We start from the raw sequence: 20783 nt of genomic DNA, 5'->3' as shown, positions 1-20783 counted from the left end.
ACTTTAAGCTTTAACAATCCTCCAAGAGCTGAGCGTGATTCTGCTTAAAACACAAACGGGACGGAAAGCTGATGGATCAGCAGCAGTATCAATGCAAATATCCCCGTGATTATGGTGGGGGGAAGCTATGAAGATGTAGAACCAAAGCAAGGGTAATATAGTAGTTGATGTGGTATTTCTACTGGCAGACGTGAGCAAGCTTTATGAATAAGGTATTTCAGAACCCTGCGATTTCTACCGTATGTAGAATTGTTGGCTTTCCTGAAATAAATGCAAGCTCAGTGCCGTAACTGGCTTTTCATGTGCCCTGTGCAAGGTTTTATTTTTGGGCCCCATAATCTTTTTGGGGAAAAACAACAATAATAAAACAAATACGATATAACAATTGTTTATAAATAATTTTTGTGTACACAAGAAATATACAAGATCATTCACATGTATTTATAAATGAAAATAATTATTTTAATTGCACTTTTCTGGCTTTCATTTCAGCAAATTCATTGATTACATCATCATAATTAATATCTTTAACGATATTATATTCAATCAAAATTATGGAAAGAATGGATAATCGTTCTTGTCCGATAGTCGATCTTAAATAATTCTTAATTAATTTTAACTTGCTAAAAACTTCTCTCACACAAAGCAGTAGAAACGGGAAGAGTGAGAAATTAAAATATCTACCCCGGTATAGAATTGTAGCAAAATAATGTAATATACTAATTATAATTATTATTGAAGAAAACTTCAAAAAACTACATTGCTAAATTCAAATAGATGATTCGCCACCTTAACCTTAAAATATACGAATGTATTTTTGAGATTTTTATTATTTAATAAAGCTTACCTACCTGTTTTCACAATAACACATAAATGCAAAAACAAAGTAATTAGTTCGTTATTGAATCACAAGTCGAAGTCAGACTAGTTAACAAACAGCGTCAACAATATTTTCAGCTGTGGTCGTTGGGTAAAAAGCGGCATACACCACGACATAAACATAAACATTTGCTCCCGTCGCGCACATGACGCGTCCATCAGTCCTGCGATTCAGTCATTCAGATGTTGGTGAGCAGAGGGCGTCGAGGGCATCCAGGGACTGAGCGACGCAATGACCAATCGCTAAACTGCTAAATAACGCAATGGGCTGCCTGGGCCCACTCGACACACTCAGTTCACCGACATCTGAACCGCACAGCAGAGCATGGCGGCGAAATTTAAAATGTGAAAGTATTATTATATTTGACAATTTTTTTTGTCAGTTCCATTTCAGGGGCCCCTTCATCCTGGGCCCTGTGCCTGTGCACCTGTTGCACCTGCCTAGTTACGGCACTGAGCAAGCTACTAATAAACGACAAATAAAGCAAGGTATGGATCCTGAGATGGAATGGGATGGGTCCCAGGTGTAGACCACATTAACCCCTTTTGTTTATTAAAGAATCCAACCACTCAGTTTATGTTCTTTATATCATACCTTTCAGAAACTAAAGAGGAAGGCTCCTCAATAACAAGGAACAGCTGCCAAGGTTGCAATTCTATACCCATTTTACCTGAGAGTAGATCCCATTGAATTCAGTGGGACTTATTTCTGAGTAGACATGTAGAGATTGTGCTATCAAAATAGCATTCCCTGCTTATTTGCTGCTCAGAAAATAACGCTTATTTTTTCCTTTGGTTAGCATGCACAGTCACTATACACTACATTCCCAACATAGCAACAGAAATGATCCCTGAAGGCATTGTCTAAGGCTGCAATCCTATACACAGTACTAGGAGCAAGCCCCACTAAATGCAATGGGCCTGTATATAGAATTGCACTATGTTTAGTATTTTAATATGTATTTATAGTTTAATATAACTCTGCACCTGTGTGATTTTCTACATTTTTCACAAAAACAGTATAATAAAATATGTTAGTCTTTAAATCGCCACAAGCCTTTTTCTGTCAAAACAAATTAACCATAAACTGTAAGAGAAAAATCAATTAACTTGAAATGTGGTGTTGGAGAGCTTTGTGCATACCATGGACTGCAAAAAAGACAAATAATTGGGTTTCAGAACAAATTAAACCAGAACTGTCACTAGAAGCTAAAATGATGAAACTGAGGTTATACTTTGGACACATAATGAGAAGACATGATTCAGTAGAAAAGACAATAATGCTGGGGAAAAGAGAAGGGAGTAGAAAAGGAGGAAGGCCAAACAAGAGATGGATTGATTCCATAGGAAGCCACAGACCTGAACTTAAAAGATCTGAACAGGGTGGTTCATTACAGATGCTGTTGGAGGTTGCTGATTCATAGGGTCACCATAAGTCGTAATCAACTGGAAGGCACATAACAGCAAAGCTACCTTATTAATTATTCCCATTCTGCCATTCCATTCTGACAGCTTCTTCCTGATGTTCCTCAAATTCATTCCCCCCTCCCATTCCTCAGTTCCTCTCAACACACACTTCGCTCTGTCTCTCATACTCTCTCAGACAGCTGTTCCTTAAGCTGTGGGAGCAACATTTGATTCTCTTTTTGTGCCATAGATAAGCATGTTAAAATTAGTAGTAAAAAGAAATCACAAGCCAGGTACACATTGTTCATGCTAGGCAAAATGGGCTCCCTACCTCCCCAGCTGGGAAGGGAATTTTTGTTTTCATATGGAATAATTTGTCATGAAAGGTGGTATAAGTATGTTTTAAATAAATAAATAAAAGTCTCCACAAGTGGTAAGGAAATGGGTGGTGTGCATGACTGTAGGTGGTAGCCCATCAGCTTTGGAGCTCTCTCTTAAGAGTTGTGTCTTGTTCATATGCTGCAGGGATTTTGGAAGGCCCTGAAAACATCTTTTTGTTATTGGCCCCTGAGCCTCTGCTAATCACACACACAAATAGATTCAAACCCAAAGTCTTCTCAGCTGAGCTTTGCTGGATCTACTTTGTGAGCATAATTGTTAGCTGCATGGTACGGGGGCAGTATGCATGAATTTAACCCAGCAGTATATTGTTATAGGACTGGGAGCTGGCATGGATTGTCCCTTTTACAGCCTCTGATTTAAAAAATAATATTATTATTTTAAGAACAGATACACAAGAACCATGAATACAGGATGACATATAACATTATAAGATTAAATTAACTTTCCAGGACCAGTTCAAGATTTCCGAATTTCCTAAGAAGTGAGTGAGAGTTGCTAATGTAGCTAATGCTCTGCTGTATAAGAATAAAGTTCCACCAAATCATACCAATCGCGTCTGGTTTTGCTTGACCTTGAAGTGAATGTAGAGAAATTGTAATTTCTTCCAAAATAACAATATTCCATATGTTCTTATACCACAATGATAAGTTTAATTTATCCAGCTGTTTCCACATCTGAGCTATAGAAAGGCGCGCTGCTGCCAAAAAAAAGATTACCAAGTCTTTGCATTTAATGTCCTTGTTATAATGGTCAAAGATTGAAAGTAAGGTTAGTTGAGACAGGGCCTTTACATAATATCGAATAATTTTTGAAATTTCCTTAAACATTTCTAGACAAAAAGATTTTACTCTGGGGTAAATCCTCCACATGTGGAAAAAGGTACCCCATAGCCACATTTTCTCCAACATTCTGAGGAAACCTTTGATGATATATGTGAAAGTTGCACCATGATCCTGTACCATCTGTGATAACTTTTTAGGGTGGTTTGCCTAATATATGTGGAGACTGATTTAATTTGTTTGCCAATCCAGAGACTTGACCACTGGTTTTCCTCCAGCTCTATTTCAAGATCATTCTCCCATAAGGATTTTAAGCCTGTTAGTTGCCCAACTTGTATATTTATAAGTTGGGTGTAAAATCCTGCGACCAGCCCTTTCCCTGAAATGTTACTCATCATAATATATTCAAACCAAGTAAGGGTCCTGGTTGCATGTGTGTGAATATTAGGATCTTGAAGAAGGTGCACAATTTGTCATATGTGGAGCCAATTAATTTACAGATCACGTAGATCTATCCGCAATTGATCTTGTGTAATTGGTGAGCCATTTTGGTGGGAAAATCAATCTGAAATAGCCCTTATCCTCTAGATCAACCTTTCCCAACCTTTGAGTCCCCAAATGTTGCTGGACTACAATTCCCATCATTCCTGACCATTGTCCATGCTGGCTGGGGCTGATGGAAGTTGTAGTTCAACAACATCTGGGGACCCAAGGTTGGGAATGGCTGCTCTAGATGACGTAATAAATCTCTAAGTGTTGGTTCTGTGATAGCAGGATGTGTTACTAAGGGACTCAAGGGGGAGCAGACAGGAGAGAGCCGAAGTTGCCAGTGTTTCCATACTTGGAACTTGCATAAAGTAAAAGGATTATTTTTTTCAAGTGAGACAAAGTAATTTGGTTCAAAAGGAAGAGCCCATAACGGGCCCAGGTCTGACATTTTGTCTTCTAAGGAAATCCACTGTTTGTGTTTTCTTCATCATAAAACATAATCGTCTCAATTGGAAAGCATTGTAATATATAGTACAGCTAAATTTGGTAATACCCATCCCCCTCCATCTGGTCTTTTGTAGTATAGTTTAGATGCCAATCGTGGTTTCTTAGCTTGGAAAATAAATTTGTTAAGGGTTTGTTGCCAGCATTTCATGATAACTGGATGGATGGTGATGGGGAGAATCTGAAACAAAAAAAGAAAAATTGTATGATTTTCATGTATATAGCTGCAATCTTACCAAGTAGAGAAAGTTTTAGTTTCTTTTTCTTCCAGTGTTTCATTGTGGGTTTTTTTTCCGTATTTTGGAGAATTGGGCCATAGTTCAGATGGAACAGTTTAGATAGATTACGTGTAATTTGTACTCCTGGGTATCTAAATACTTTATGACATATGGGGGTATGACTGTCTTGAAATTTGGATCTGGCCCTTGGGTTTGATGTTGAAACACATCATATTGAAACACACATAAGAGACTTACTAAAATTAATTCAGAGCCCTCTAAGCTTTCAAATTGTTGAAATTTGAGTTGCACAGCTGGAATAGCTTTATTCGGGTCCCGCAACATTAAAATGATGTTGTCTGCATAAATATTTATAAGATAATCTTCATCCTCACCCTGGAAACCCTCGACTTCTGGATTCTGTCTCAGAGCCGGAGCCAGGGGCTCCAGGGAGAGGGCAAAGAGCAATGGGGACAGGGGGCATCTTTATTTAGTTTCACGATGGATAGAAATGGAGTGGTTTCAAAGTCATTTATGCACACGGAAGCAAAATTTTCATGGGAGTGGCTATATACGATACAGCCAGCATGGATTTTTCGCATTCTGAAGATGTGAAGGCCCGGGGGGAAAACAGAGAAACACATGAATACCCATATAGTACCTATGTTTTGCCCTGTAGGACACATTGCAGCTTCTGGCACAGGGAGCAATATCAAGCTGGGAAGGAGCACAGAAGAAAAGGTTGAAGCCTATCCTCCAGTATGAGGATGGGGAAACTGTGGACCTCCAGATGTTGTTGAACTTCAACTTCCATCATCTCTGACCATTGGCTATGCTGGCTGGGGCTTATGGAAGGTGGATTCTAACCAACATCTGGAGGATCACTGGTTCACCATCCCTCTCCTAATGCCATAGTCCTGATTCCAAGTGACAATCCCCAAGCTGCTTGCATTTGCACTTTAAAAAACCCCATCACAGATCTCCATTCCAGTCAGCTTACCCTGTCTTGTTTACCCTGATGCACATACTAGGCAGCTGAGAAATTACAAAACCCCTGCAGGAAGGCTATATTTAAGAGCTGAAACCAACCAACTTCGCTAGAGATCTTTGGGCAGTTGCTACTAGGCATGCAGGAAGTCCAAATCTCCTCTCAGGTCCCTCTCATACTTCCCAATTCTTGACCCAACAATTTGTTGGGGTGACAGTGCAAAGCCAGGCCAATGGGGCAATCCTTTTTTCTTGCAGTCAGCGTCCCCCCCCAACCCAGCTTTGCTTCCAATTAAGATGAGGACAGGCTATCTCAGTTCGCTAGACTATTAGCACCGGACACAGAGGAAGCAGAAACCAGGTCAGGCTGCAGCATCAAAACCAGGCCTGAGCTACCATCTGAGGCCATCAGATCAGAACGCTTGAGACAGACACCCGAGTCCATACCCTCAGAACCTGCATTCCTCGGAGGAATCAATCCCCTCCACACCTGTCAATATCAACACAGGCAAAGTGCCTGTAGGGTCTTGTCAGAAAGAAGTACTAACTTCAGAGCCATTTAAGCCAAAAGCATTTAAGGCTTTTCTCTCCTCAAGGAAGTTGCACATACTAGACATTCCCCTTGACCCATCACAATGAACCATTTCCCCAAAGATGCTGTACAAACAGGGAAATCTTTCTGGAAAGTCCAGCCCCAGAAAAGTGGGGGAGGGGACACACACACACAATATCTGTCAAAATGCCAGTCACACATCCAATGTTTTAACTTGGTCGACAGAATAACATAAAAAGAGCCTGCTGGATCACGCTAGTGGCCCATCTAGTCTGGTATCCTGTTCTCACAGTGGCCATCCAGATGCCTATAGGAAGCCCGCAAGGAGGACCTGAGTGCAAGACCGCTCTCCCTCCTGCTGCTTCCGGCAATTGGTTTTCAGAAGCATACTGCATCTGACTATGGTGGCAGAGCTCAGCCATCACAGCTAGTAGCCATTGATAGCCTTATCCTCCATGAATTTGTCTAATCTGCTTTTAAAGCCATCCAAGTCGATGGCCATCATTGCCTCCAAGTCATTTCATATCCTTTCTACTCCATAATCAGCATGGACCCAGGGCCGGATTTAAACTTGTTGTGGCCCTAAGCTATAACATGAGTGAGGTCCTTCCCTCTTCAACAAATACTAAAAATTTTACATGCAAAATACGGGCTGTACAATTAAATGGAATTTGATAGTGGTGTAATATAGGTATTAAAATGCAAGTTATATGTGGCACATTATTTAGGAGTTTGTCAAACACATAACACAATTAAACAATATAAGGTTATAATATATAGATATAATTTATATATACATGCTGGCTGTTTTCTGCAAGAATCCAAAAGGCCGCATGTGTACAAAGTTCTATAGAATTGTTTACTGTTTACTGTTGTTGGCAAGCGAGCCGCAACAATGATATTCAATACCTACCAAAAACTATCTTCATTTTGTATGATGTTTATGGTTTCCCAGTGGCAATGTTGTAAATGTGTGTTTTTTTCTCTTTCTAACACGAGGCCCCTCGTAATGTGAGGCCCTAAGCTGTAGCTTGTTTAGCTTGTATGTAAATCCGGCCCTCATGGACCATCATCATATCTCTCTCTCCTATACTTCCAAGCTTGAGACCAGTCCATTGAACTGTTTTCTGTCAATAAGGCATAGAATCTCCACCTTCCATTTCCCATTATAAAGGTGGAATGTGATTCAGACGACTCACCCTGATATTCACATTGGGTCACGACTGTAGCACTGTAATTCGGAAGAATAAAGTCTCCGTAGCCAGATGGTGATTTAAATACGTGGAAAGGATTGGCCAAACACTTGCCATCTGGAGAGCAAAGCAACAGCAGAAGAATCAAATGGCTGATGATTGTGTTGTTTGTTTCTGGGTTCTGTGTCATCACTATTGCAGTCCAATCATTTGTGTGTGTTTATTCAAAAGTCAATCCCACGGAGTTGACGTTCTTTAGTATGTACAGTTTTACATCATTTTTTTTCTTTTGGCAGATCCATTTTACCATTTGCATTTAAGAAATGCAATAACTGCTTGTATTTGCTTGTCATACCCAGACAGTGGTGGCTGGTGCTCATTGGGACTGGTAGGGTGGAAGGTAGGGAGCTCAACAGTAGGTAGAGCCAGAGCCAATGACAGGCATAGCCAACTAATTATAGTTTTGTTCCCATCCTCCTCCCTGCTGAGTTCTACAAGACACAACACTGAGACTAAAAATGTCAAAATGTTTCAGCTAATACGCCTTCTTCAGCGGCCTATTTTGTTATGTAGCATTATTTATACATTCCTCCTATCCAAAAATCAAAAATATTTCTTTTAAAAACTATATATAAAAAGAAAAATATGAGCAATTTCATAGTTATTGGAACTAAGAAATCTTCTTACCAAATAAAGTTCAACTTTCACATAGTTGTATAAAATCAAAAGCAAATGTTTTCACAAATACCCATCTGTTTATATATAAAAATATCTCAGAAATACCCATATAATAATTATACACGTTAAGTGCATAAAAACTATTAATTTCCCAAAACTTACCAATATAAAATTATGAATTCTATATTGGTAAGCTTTCACATACATATTTTATTATATGGGCGTTCGGCCAAAATATTTGCATTTTTAGTCACTCAGAGATCTATACTATGGCAAGAACATAATATATAATATCTTAGCCATTTAAAGAACCTCACTGGAGGATTATGGAGACGTCATGTGGTATTTTTTTTGTTGAGATTTTTATTAGATTTTCATGTATTGTGATTAAATTCAATATGTTTGCTTCATGAATTGTTTGCTATTGTACTCCAGAGTGTCGTAATCGACTTGAAGGCACACACACACACAGAACTCCATTTTTATGGAATAAAATTTTCAAATACATTTATGTACATGTAAAGGTAAAGGTGTCCCCACACTTATAGTGCGAGTCATTTCCGACTCTTAGGGTGATGTCTTGCGACGTTTACTAGGCAGACCGTATATATGGGGTGGGATTGCCAGTTCCTTCCCCAGCCTTTCTTTACCCCCCAGCATATGCCGGGTACTCATTTTACCGACCACGGATGGATGGAAGGCTGAGTGGACCTCGACCCCTTTTACCAGAGATTCGACTTCCTCCTTCCGTTGGAATTGAACTCCGGCCGTGAGCAGAGCTTTGGCTGCATTACCGCTGCTTACCTCTCTGCACCACGGAGGGTCTTATATGGACATGTAGATTGATTATATTTATGTAGTTTGTTTCCTTTGACTTTATTACTGTGAAATTTCCTACGCTTCAGTTGAAACAAGCATACAAATGTATGCTTGTACTCATTACATCAATTCTAAGTGCCCACATCTTTCTATAAAAATTAATAAAACTTAAATATACCTGTTTAAATTGTCTAATCATGGTCACAAACATCATTTGAGCAAGGTTAGCTGCACCATCTAGTTCTGTGCATTTCTTAGTTTTGAATCTTCTGCTAGACTATTGGAGGAAGGCTAGTACAGTATCTCCTTGCCCCATCTTTCACTAATTTGATGAGAAGAGTGGTTTGGGGGTAGATATATCAAGCAATCTCAAGCAGCTCCTTAACTTCTTTGCCTGGTTTTAAATTCAAGTCAACCTTCATAAACTTTTTTTAAAAACCAAAAGCTACAATCCAAAATCCACTTACTAATAAGCAAGTCTTGTGTGGCTTACTTCTCTAATAAAAACCAGTCTCTAGCAAAGGGTTAACCTTTTTTAGCATTATGGTGTACTTTTTTAAAAAAGTAACAATGGGGGGGGAAACACTTTGGCAGAACTATAGAAATGCTCCAGGCAGATATGCCCCACCGGTTATCAATCCTGCTCTACTTCATGAAACATATTTATCTACAAGCAGAGCCATGCTTTTGCATATCTTACGTAGAACCTGCTGCTTTAATTTTCATCTTATTCAGATGGTCATTTAAGTAATATCCTGGCTGAAATATATAGTAATGGAAATGAAATTCAGGCCCTGCTTCTTTGTAAATTATTTAATATCTTAATGTTTCCAACCCATTTTTTTCAGGCAACTTCACATGCAAAAAGAGTTTCTTCTTCTCCCTTACGAATTTTTCTTCTGAACCAACAACTCTCCCAGCATACTTAGATTCACATGCTGAAAAATGTATTGCAAATTCTCTCAATTACATAACTGAACATATTACTGGTTCACAAGACATGACCTACTTCCTACCACAGTTACTCCTTTTTATCTTTTGTTTAAACACATTGATTTTGAATGCCTTTATGGTTCAGGTACTGTACACCTTATATCTTGTTTACCACTAGATAATATGAGTATATGAACTTTATGTATTGGATCACAGGGTTATGGCCAGACTCAGTGCATTAAGTGGGATGATTTTTTTTAAAAAAAACTTTATTAAAATGTTGGATACAGACAAACCTCTGCAAATATGTTTCACATTTCCAGAAATGGGAAGTTAAAACATTTTGCTAACAGAATGACATGTTCTCTCATGTTCCGATCTGCAATCCAATTTCTAAAGTATATATTAAACTTTATGTCCATACATTGCAAGGAGTTAGATTTGCCTAATGACCATACATGGTAGGTGGAGAGAAGAGGTCAGAGCTATTCGCCATTGCTTTCTCCAGTGGCTGAGACACCACCTTCATAGAAGGGTATGCTTCTACTGGGCATGTATTCTATAGCTCTGTTTACTTGGGTCTTCTTTTTAAGCATGGAACCAGAGTATGCCATTTCAGGAAAGGATGAAAAGATCTCATATAGATTTGAGAAGAACTATCTATTTGCATTCCTTGCATGTAACAGCCAACTCTAGGTGGTCAATACTGGAGATTCAAATAAGGTAGATTCTGATCACTTTAGTAAACAGTATTTGCATGACCACTGTAGTTTGATGTGGTTCTCTACAGCTCCTTGGCAACACACTCATAGGCACAGTGGCCTAGGAGATATCTACAGATTATTGAAATGTTTATGTAAAATCAAAAGGCTTCACAGAGACAAGATTAAAAAGGGAACTCAACAATGACATTACATATATCAATTTTGGTGAAGACACTGCAAATAGGTCTAGAATTACAAGTCTTCCAGAAGTGGAAAAAGAGCCCTCTTGATCCTGATCAGACTTCTATCTAGTTATCCTTTTTTGGAGGAATCTACTGTCTCATGGTTCTTCTAATGAAGATTCTGCTTAAACTACCCTGAGAGTACAACAGGGTTATGCTTTAGAAGTCAAATGCATCAACCTGTGCAATTTAAATGCACTGTGTCTGCAATACATTCAGCTCTTCCTGCTGGCCGAGAAGGTGTAAATGTTCCTGTCTTACAGCTGAATTACATACTTCAGTGGACTCCATTAGGACACTTGGACATTTAAGTATTATCTTCAAGTAAACAGCAACACATTTTGACATGCCCGAGCACAGGGAAACTGACAAATTCAGGAGTTAAAATAAATTGATTTTCAACACCATCAGCACAAGAAACTCTGTAATTTCAAACTATTCCTGGTTATGTTAAAGACTTCGTTCCCTTTCAAAGACTTTGATGCTGAGACAAAGGGTGCTAGATCACAGCAGCTAACAATCAAGTAAACATATCCAAGTCCCAGCAACAGTGTATCTTTCAGCAAAATAAGAGCCTATGGCACAATAGCAAGAGTTCATCTGGTGTTTTGCCATTTTAAGTTTCATCTTTTGTAACAGAGTTAGCACAGAAATCCTCTCAAGTGTTTTTAGAGTCTGAGCCACCAGTTCCTTGCATCCATCAGAGTGAAAGATATCTGCCAGTGAGCACTAAAATAATTTCAACTAGAGCTCCATACTCCTTTAAGAAGTTAATATCTATTTGTTTGTTTTTAACTGAAAATGAAGATGTCTAGGCAAGTAATGAAAGTTCAAACACAAGCTCTGTTGAATATAAAAGAAACAGGGTTAGTTTACATTAACAGCATTACGATATGCATTTGTTGGAACAATTTAATGCTACGGTAACCTAACAAAATAATTTCATGATTTCGACTGCATTTTTTCTGCAGTTGTCTGCAATGTAGAACAAACTGTATCACAAGTCTGAGACAACCTTTCTACTGCTGCTGCAGCGAAGAAAGAAAAACTGCCAACAAGGAAAAGGTTGGTAACTTTTTGAGGTGGGCCAAGATGATTAACTGCATTTCAGACTCCTACGCATAATGACATGGAAAGCTAGAACAAGTGTGCCTGTGTGCGTGCTCCGTTTCCCTCCCCAAATAAAACCCCTGTAAATTAAAGAAAACAATTCACTGCACAAGTCAGTCCCAATAGCACCATCTTCATGATCAAACAGTGTGACAGCGCAACCATCTCACAGGTCAATGAAACCCATCTTTCTGTTCACTAAGGATTATGAATATCATGATAGCTGGTTTTGTAATCTGGGAACTATCTAAATACCATTAAACAGATTGTTTTAAATCCTAACAGATTCTGGCCCAAACAAGATGAATGCTAACTTAAGAAATCTAAAGGGACACCATTTACATTAAACACTTCCTTTAAAAAATAGAATTGCTTTTTTCAAAGTCAATTGGCCACAGTGGTGAGACATGTTCTCTTTTCCAGCCACTAAAATGCTGTGTGCAGTTTTGTATTCCAGCTCACCAGCTCCACTGTAACTGAAAGCCATGGTTTCCATGGGAAACAATGGCACCTGGAAGTGACAACCTGCACCAGTGTACAGAATATTATCTCCCAGACAAAGGGAAAAGAATTGTGTCACCACTGTGATATAGGGTAACTGAAGACAGGAGTCCCTTGGTCATTGCCAGTATGTGGTTGGAGAGCCTTCCATGTTCTAATAGAAAAGTCCATAAGGAAACTGTGAACAGGATCAGTCCAGGAGTAGATTTCTCTCCAAATATCAGTCAATATACTGTGATAGCCAACGAAAACCTTCACCGTAGCCTTGCCTCTTCAGTACGCTGCACATGAACACTTCCATGGGACGTGTGTTCAAGTCCTTCAGTGGCACATTCCCCTAAAGAGTTAAACAAAAATTCATTCACAAGGACTCAGTTGCTGAATTCTTAAAACTGTACCCATGACTTTCAAGCACCCTCACCTCAAGCTTTCTTATAAATGTTCAGCCATACTAGCTTGACATAAGCTTTCCACATGGCATTACTGCAACTGCTGCTTTTGGTAGTAATTCATTCAACAGCCACAACTACACAAAGGGCACTACCTGCAGCATTTCACACATGTATGCCTGAAGGAAAGCAGGAGAAACCCAGGCCAATGACCTAGTGCCATCAATGGGATAACCAAGTTGCACCTTTCTGTGCAACTTGAGGGAAGGTGGAAGAGAAAAAGCTCAGGCAAGAAAGTTTATGCCATCAGCTCCTGAAGACCAATGGCGTGAGATAAGTCTGCCTTAATTTGCAGTATACCTATATAAAATAATGCTTGCCTGACCTCTATATCAGATTTTTAAATATCAGCAAGACATAAAACAAGATATTTTTCCTTCTACCTGCCAGCAATTCTCTGTTGCTCCCCCCACAGGCTCGTCTATGCAAAATGAATGGATACCATTCTGACCCCAAAAATGGCAATATTCAGAAATCCAGTTAAATTCTATTGCCAAGGACACTACTGCTGATCTGAAAGTTGCCATTCACCAATAAAGAAACTTCAAAGGGAAACTCCATCATGAAAGTTCTGAGTTACAGAAATTTGAGACTATTCATTTAGGCTTTAAATCTAAGCATTGTCCTACAATGGGTATTCATCAACATAATCACTGTAGGTTTGCTATGCTATTAGCAATTATGCTGTTGTGAACAATCATATATATTTATACTTTTACTAGAGTTATTACAAACTATATTTCTCACATTTTACCATCTCTGCCTGCGGTTTACAATCTTCTCTCTACATCCATGTATATGTATCTTCTGATGTTAACATTTCATGTATCTGATGACATAGACTAAAGCCTAGGAAAGCTTATCTATAGTTTTTAGGTGCCAAAAGACTTGGTTCTTCATCACTTTATTTTTTGGCTGGGTATTAACATACTACACAAGACTGGTCATTTCTAGCTGCGCATAAAAGAAAAAAATCCTAAAAGGGGCAAAATATAAAATAGAGCTGTTATATGAAAACAAGCTCTTGCAATCCTCCTTGACCAATCATATCTTTGTTATGGCTTTGACTAAAACCACCCTTCCACTTAACAAATTGCCAAGTAGCCATAGGTGACAGGAACTGCATGGTGAGTGAGTGGGTGGGCTACTGGAGAGTAATACTCTACTTTCCTCCTCTGCTAGTCTTCCTGGTTTCTGGACTGACTGCAGAGGAAGGGAAATCAGCCTGTTGGGTGGAAGGCATTTTTTCCCATTAGCCTTTTAAGGTTTTGTCTCCTCCCTGGCCAGCATAGAAACAGGCTACCTCACCTCTTTAGCAGGCTAATAAAAAACATTGATATCTGTACCACACGTATCTGATTTTTTCCCAGTATTTTAAAAGTCATTAGAACTTATGGATCTTGAAATACAACAGCTTTTAAAGAGATACTGATTTTGTAATAGAGGGCCAATTTTCACACTTTTTATAAACAGCTTTGCCTTCATACCTTTCCTGTGGTCTGTCCATAAAGCCCAAAAATCTCTCGAAGCTTCTCCTCACTGATAGCCTCTGGCCTGTCAATTTTGTTACCCAAGATAAGAATTGGCACATTGGATATTGTTTCATCAGTCATTAGCGCCTAATGGGAAAAGAGAATTACCTGTGTGTCATAACATATCTGCAGCAATAAATTCAGCAACTGTTATTGAAAGCAATTTCTTGCCGATAAGTGCATTCAAGAATACCCCTGGATTTCTTCTATTATGAAACATAAAATCCTTGCATTACCCTACAAAGTCAGATATCACAGTAGCAGCACTGGGCTTACAATGAAGTCCTATGGAAGCTTGCTTAGAAATATGTTTAGACCTAAAACTGTTTTTTAGAACTCAGCAGCTTTAACTAGTAGTGTCTTGCTTTCATTCTCCAGTTTAGAAACACTTAATATATTTTTCCTGTTCTTTTACACAATTTTAAGTGAACTTCTTGCAAGGGATAGAAAGGAAGAGAGATGTTATATGGGCTAGAGCTATGCTGTAAAATGGCACATGTAAAAACAGGGGGGAAGCTACATACATTAAGCTCCACTTTAGACTCCATTAGACGTGAGTGATCTGCACAGTCAACTAAAAACACGATCCCATTAATTGCTGGTAAATAATTCTTCCAGACACGCCGAGCTACAAGAGAGAGAGAAAAAATTGCTATTAAGACACAGCCACCAGTGAAGGGGAAAAATGATAGTTTGTATATTTTGAGCCATTTTCAAATTCCAGCTTGCCTTCAGAATCAAGGTCAACTATGTCACTACAAGCTACCTGCATGTGCTTCTCTTTTTGAAACATGCTCAGTAGTTTAAGAAATGTATGCTATGTGAATTAGCTTTAGTCTTTTAGAATTTTCACATTTTTATGGACACTTCTTGATGCCAACTACTTTTATCTCCATTTGACTGTTTCTCCAAGTGGAAACAGAAAGCCCAGGTCAGACAGAGATGGCCCTGAAGATACCATACAGACATCTTAGTGATCACAGTGGCACTTTTGGCAGCCTCCAGGGTGCTGGAAATAGCTGTGGGCAACATAGTTCACACGGAGATCTCTCATGCGATGCCCTCTATGGGATCATCATGTCTAGCTAATGAAAACTCTTAGTTAAGAATTGTCTATCTCAGAATAACTACAAAACATGTAGCAACATCTAGTCACAAAACAAGAAGTGTTGCTTTTACCTTGCTCATGACCACCAAGATCAAAAGTTGTGAACGTCATTCCTGCAATTGTTAACTCTTCTGATGCTAGAGTAAAAAGAAAAGCATTTTATGAACTTCAATAATGGTTGTTTGGTCTGTTTCTCTCAAATATAAAATGCCTACTTCCAGGAGAAGCAATTTAAGACACATCAGATTTTAAATCAGGGTGGCTAACCTGCTCCCCTCCGAATGTTGCTGGACTACAACTCCCATCATCCCAGGCCATTGGCTATACTGGATAGGACTGTGTAAGGTGACTCAAGTAACATATGAAGTGCCACAGCTGCCTTAAAGGATCACCTACGACTAAAGTTACTTCTTAAGCCTTCTTCAAATGACATGGTGGAATTATTCTTATAAAAACATAACAGTAAAATGTGCATTTAATTACACAATGAACAATCCCCTATAATCTTACTTTCTAAAAAATTATTAAGGCTTTGAAAAGCTATTGGGCAAAAGCCTGTAAGTCTACTTTTCATAACCTTGTTAAAGACATATGCCAAGCTCTATAACTAGTAACATAATAGCAACTAAAAATGACCGTAATAGATTTCACCACCCAAAGCTGGGGAAACTTACTTGGATGCAATGTTGGAACATGTTGACCCAATCTGTCATCCTTAAGCATGTGCAGAAGGGTGGTTTTGCCTGCATTATCCAAACCCAAGAAAACTAACTTTCCAGACTTCTTGTATAATCCTGCAAAAAGAAAAGCAACATGAATAAAGCATCATAAAAACACTGAATCAAAGTAATCTGTGAAATAAGAATAAACAGATCTTTAAAACTATATGTTAAATATTCATGCTATCTTGGGCACATTTGCAGAAGACAGAGCCAACGGTTTCTTACAGAAAATTGCCAGTGCTAGTACTAGTGGAAGAAGAGAACATTTGTGGCAGGGCTGAGCTTTCTAACTAGTACACACTACCTTCTCTTAAGTGCCTAAAAAGTTGCACTCTTCTCTTCTGCTTTGCTGCTTGTTCCTCACACTAGTTTTTGTGCTTTTTGGGCCCCTAGAACTGTAAGCTACAGTGTCCCCACCCCAGCCCTGAAGTCAGTCAAGAAGGAAAAGGGAGGTGAAAGGCCACAGCTTAATAGCAGAACACACATGCAGACGTTCTAGGTTCAATCCCTGGCATCTCCAGGTAGGGCTAGGACAGGTTTTTTTCTGAAACCCTGGAGAGCTGCAGCCAGTTAACTAGAGATGGGATTGCAAAGTAGCCAGCTTCAAAAAATTAAAAAATCAGCAAGATCCCTAGGGTGAATGGGCAATATGGCTTATGTTCAGAATTATAAAAGGTATGGGGTAGAACTAGTGACAGATCATATGCCACTACCTCCCAGTTACTGTGTGAAAGCCAGCAGCTGAGGTGCATCCTTACTATAGCCACTCCAATATTCTGGGCTAATACTAAGCCCAGGAGAACCATTTATAGATGAATATTTGAAGCCTTACCTAGAAATTGTAGCACGCTGCTGAAGCCATTGTAGATCCATTCAAATATGAATGACATTGTGGGAGATCAATTGCCTGGGGGGGGGAATACATTTGGTTTGAAATCTTGGTTATATACCAGAACATTTCAGCAATCATACTTGTCTATGGATTTAGAAAGTTGCCAGTTAAAATTTGATATCTGAGGACTAGCAGAAAAAGGCTGAGTGGTAGCTTCACAGCTATGAAGATAACAGGAACAACTCAACACTTCCTCCCTCAAACAGGGAATAAACGCTCTAAGCTAAACAGTTTCCACAATGGCTTCTATGTTCTCAATTATCTCTCTGTACCAACATATTTGATACGCATAGCAGATTACTATAAAGCCAAGTTCAATTCTGGGTAGAAATGACTGCCCAAACCTTCCTAATATTTATTATTCTTTTTATATAAGACTTTGAATGACAGCTAACTATACATACATAACAATAAAAAGGATATAAAAGAAACTAAAATGGCCATCTTAGTTGGAAGCATTACATTTTGGGTTCATGCACTGAAACAAGTCTCTACGGTTTTGCTAACAAGTGTCCCAGTCATCATATAGCCACGGATCCCCTGCCTTATCACTATGTAAGTATGGTGAACACAAGTAGAGATTCTCCTGCAGCCAGTGCGCTCAGGAAGCACTCAAGCATTTCTCTTAACAAGGGTGGAAGAAAGTCACTCCTCACTCCAATACAGACCACAGCAGGTGAAAAAACGAAAAACACTAAACACACACACTATAACACTTACTATACTCAAAAATGTTCTAACAAAGAGTACCCTTTAATCCCATGAATAATAAGGCTGTTTAGCTGGTAAGTAGATCATACCTTCAGTTCATCTAGTTCCAAATGGATTGATTTCAAAATCAAGTGTATTTGCCAATTCAAAATCCAAACCTTTCTGTTACAACAAAATAATTGCTTGAATTGCAAGAGGGAGCAGCATGCACACCAGAGGTCTGGGCTCTTTTACTACTGGTTTTAGAAGGCTGCAAGACCCGCAATTTGGCTAACAATTTTAACCAAAGTTTATAAAGGTTACAATACATTCACAAGAAAATGATATTAATAGTATTAGCCATCCACTCCTCAAAGCTCACATGAAGAACTACTTCCATCTTATTGTTTGTATCTGAATACCAGACCATGGTTGTCACCTTTATTTCCTGCTAGGTCCCTTGTGACTAACAACTGTGTAAGAACCAGAAGTCCAACAAGTGCAGTATTCTCATTCTCTTGTGATAAGTTGGGAGTCTCCCATATCTTTTAAAAGCACAACAGTACCTATGAGTGAAGAGGGAAAGGCAGCAATCCCAGAAAAGGTAAATTAGGACAGAGCCAAAGTCAAGGATGAGAGAAAATACTACCAGCAGTTTCAAGTGTTCAAAGCACTCAACTAACCACCCTGTTTCAGTTGTTGTTGTTATGTGCCTTCAAGTCAATTACAACACCTTTACAAAACAGCTCTACAATTATTCGGATAAAAACGGGACTGCAGGGGGCCATATCCCACAATGCACAGACATTACTCTCATCTCAAGAAACAGAGAAAGACATGATTGGGAAATTTGGAAGGGAGGGTAAGAGAGAAGGTGTCACCATTCAAAGGTTTCGGCATTCCTGTTTCCGGCCCCGATTTTACAATACCCGCTAAGTATTAATATCCCCACTTTTTGCAAATGGGGTGGTGGTAACGGAAGTAGAGACAGCCTAAGACTATCTACACTGTCGACAGCTGAATCAGCCGAACTTCCCGAACAAAAAAAATGGAGACACGGAGACGAGAACAGCGGAAGTTTGAGGAGAGGGGAAAGAAAGATAATCCCACCAAGCCACGTAAGAAAAGATACACCTAAATAAGGCATAGACCGAGAAACGGTGTACAGGCCCAAAGAAGCTCAAGTCAACACACACACACATTCCCCGCCCCCGAATAATACGTGATATTCTTATTCGGGGGGGGGAGAGAAAACGGAGAGACCCTCCGTGTGGGGAGAACAGCGTCTCCCTCCGGCGAAGGCCTCCCCAGACCACTCCTCCCCACCCCCACCTCGCCTGCGTGTCACTTGCTCTCCTCCCTTCCTCCCCCTCTCCTCCCTCTTGGCCGGCCGCCCAAGCCAGTAACCGTCGCCTCCTTCGCGTCTCTCTCACTTTCCCCAGCGGTAACTCCTTTTACCCGACTACGCACCAGCCTCGACGACAACGGCAGTGGCAGCGCCTCAGACTCTTTCCCCGTACCCCTCAGCCTCGCTCACTCCCCAGCCGCCAGCTACACGCCGGAACTACGTAGCATCTCCGCCCTCGGCGGCGACAGCTACTTCCGGTAAGGAGAGAGGAGGAAGGAGTTGAAGCAGCTGCGCGGACTGCTGTGCGGCGCGCTACGTGGCCTGCTAGACGCAGTGACGTCAAGCCTCGCCCACCGAGTGCAGAACGCCGGCGGCTGTTGCTGGGGTGAATTCTGATGCGGCTTCCCTCTCTTTACGTTCGCGGGTTCGGTTCGATGAGAACATAAGAGAAGTCTTCCCGGATCAAGCTGAGGGCCCATGCAGTCCAGCACCCTGTTTTCACAGTGCCCAACCAGATATCTACGGGAAGCCCACACGCAGGATATTGAGGGCAATAGCCCTCTTGCCACATGCGATTCCCAGCAGCTGGCATTCAGAAGCATACAGTACTGCCTTTAGCGGTGGAGGCAGACTATAGCCATCGTGACTAGGCCATTGACAGCCTTATCCTCCATTTATCGAATCCTCTTTTAGAGCCTAGCAAATGGACGGCCCTCACTGCCTCTTGTGGGAGCAAAGTCCACAGTTTCTATGTGGTGCTGTGTGAAGGACGTTGTTTTGTCTGTCCTCAATATTCCCGCATTCAATTTCAGTCAATGACTATCGCTTTTCCATACCATACATAATCTTGTACAGTAGGGCCTTGGTTGTTGGCGCCCCGCTTTTCGGTGTTCCGCTAATACGGAACACCTCTTTCATGTTCCCCTTCCTCACCTTTTTTTCTTCTTTTTTTACCCAATGTTGTAACCTTTCCTTGTAAGGAGTTGCTCCATTCCCTTGATCATTTTGGTTGCCCTTTTTGGAATCTTTTCCAGATACACAATACCCTTTTGAGATAGGGCAATCAGAACTGTACACTGTATTCTAAGCATAGCCACACCATAGATTCATATAACAGCACTATGATATCAGTCATTTTCAGTTCCTTTACTAATCATACTTAACATGGAATTCACCATTTTCATAGCTACAGCACACTGGTTCAACCTCATTGAGCTATCAACTATGACCTCAAGATTTTGTTCCTCATTAACCTCGTTAGGATCCTAACACTGTATGTGTGAAATTAGTATAATTTTGCCCCAATGTGCATCATTTTACACTTGCTTATATTGAATTGTGCTTGCCATTTTAATGCCCATTCACCCAGTTTGGTGAGATCTTTTGGAAGTCTTCCCAGTCCCTTTTTGTTTTAATCACCCTGAACAATTTGGTATCATCAGTAAACTTGGTGACCTCACTGCTCACTCCTAACTTGATCAATAATGAGCCAGTTGAAAGTCACAAGTCCAGCTCGTGTCTCTTGGGTGTCAAGGGCCAGCTAAAGATCACCCCCACAGTGAGTGGCTCAGGGGTTACATGCCCTGCCATCTGTGCAGCCATGGGCAAGCTGCATAATCCCAAGGAGCCCAGTTGCCCCCCAGC

The 20783-nt window shown here is 40.1% G+C and overlaps 1 protein-coding gene across 1 annotated transcript; it reads right to left on the bottom strand.

Moving 5' to 3' along the window:
* Nucleotides 1–10089: 10089 nt before the first annotated feature.
* On the bottom strand, nt 10090–19491 carry SAR1A (secretion associated Ras related GTPase 1A). The gene is made up of 7 exons (XM_061635287.1): nt 19262–19491; nt 17042–17116; nt 16162–16281; nt 15559–15624; nt 14904–15007; nt 14335–14466; nt 10090–12735 (listed from the first exon to the last, which is right to left on the bottom strand). The coding sequence occupies exons 2-7, from the start codon at nt 17097–17099 to the stop codon at nt 12619–12621; spliced, it is 597 nt and encodes a 198-aa protein (XP_061491271.1). The 5' UTR covers nt 17100–17116; nt 19262–19491; the 3' UTR covers nt 10090–12618.
* Between the last annotated feature and the right edge of the window lie 1292 nt (nt 19492–20783).

The sequence above is a fragment of the Rhineura floridana genome, chromosome 7 (genome assembly GCF_030035675.1).
Source record: "Rhineura floridana isolate rRhiFlo1 chromosome 7, rRhiFlo1.hap2, whole genome shotgun sequence".
Lineage (NCBI taxonomy): Eukaryota > Metazoa > Chordata > Lepidosauria > Squamata > Rhineuridae > Rhineura > Rhineura floridana.
Note: the sequence above shows the minus strand (reverse complement) of the source record. Positions and strands in the feature narration are given on the sequence as shown.

What these genes read in the sequence shown, in the direction of transcription:
- SAR1A (XM_061635287.1), bottom strand. Translation starts at nt 17,099, where the DNA reads ATGTCATTCATATTTGAATGGATCTACAATGGCTTCAGCAGCGTGCTA. An exon ending in CAGCGTGCTACAATTTCTAG is followed by an intron (nt 16,282 to 17,041) that starts GTAAGGCTTCAA and finishes TTCTTTTTGCAG; the next exon opens with GATTATACAAGAAGTCTGGA. An exon ending in TGTTCCAACATTGCATCCAA is followed by an intron (nt 15,625 to 16,161) that starts GTAAGTTTCCCC and finishes TTTTTACTCTAG; the next exon opens with CATCAGAAGAGTTAACAATT.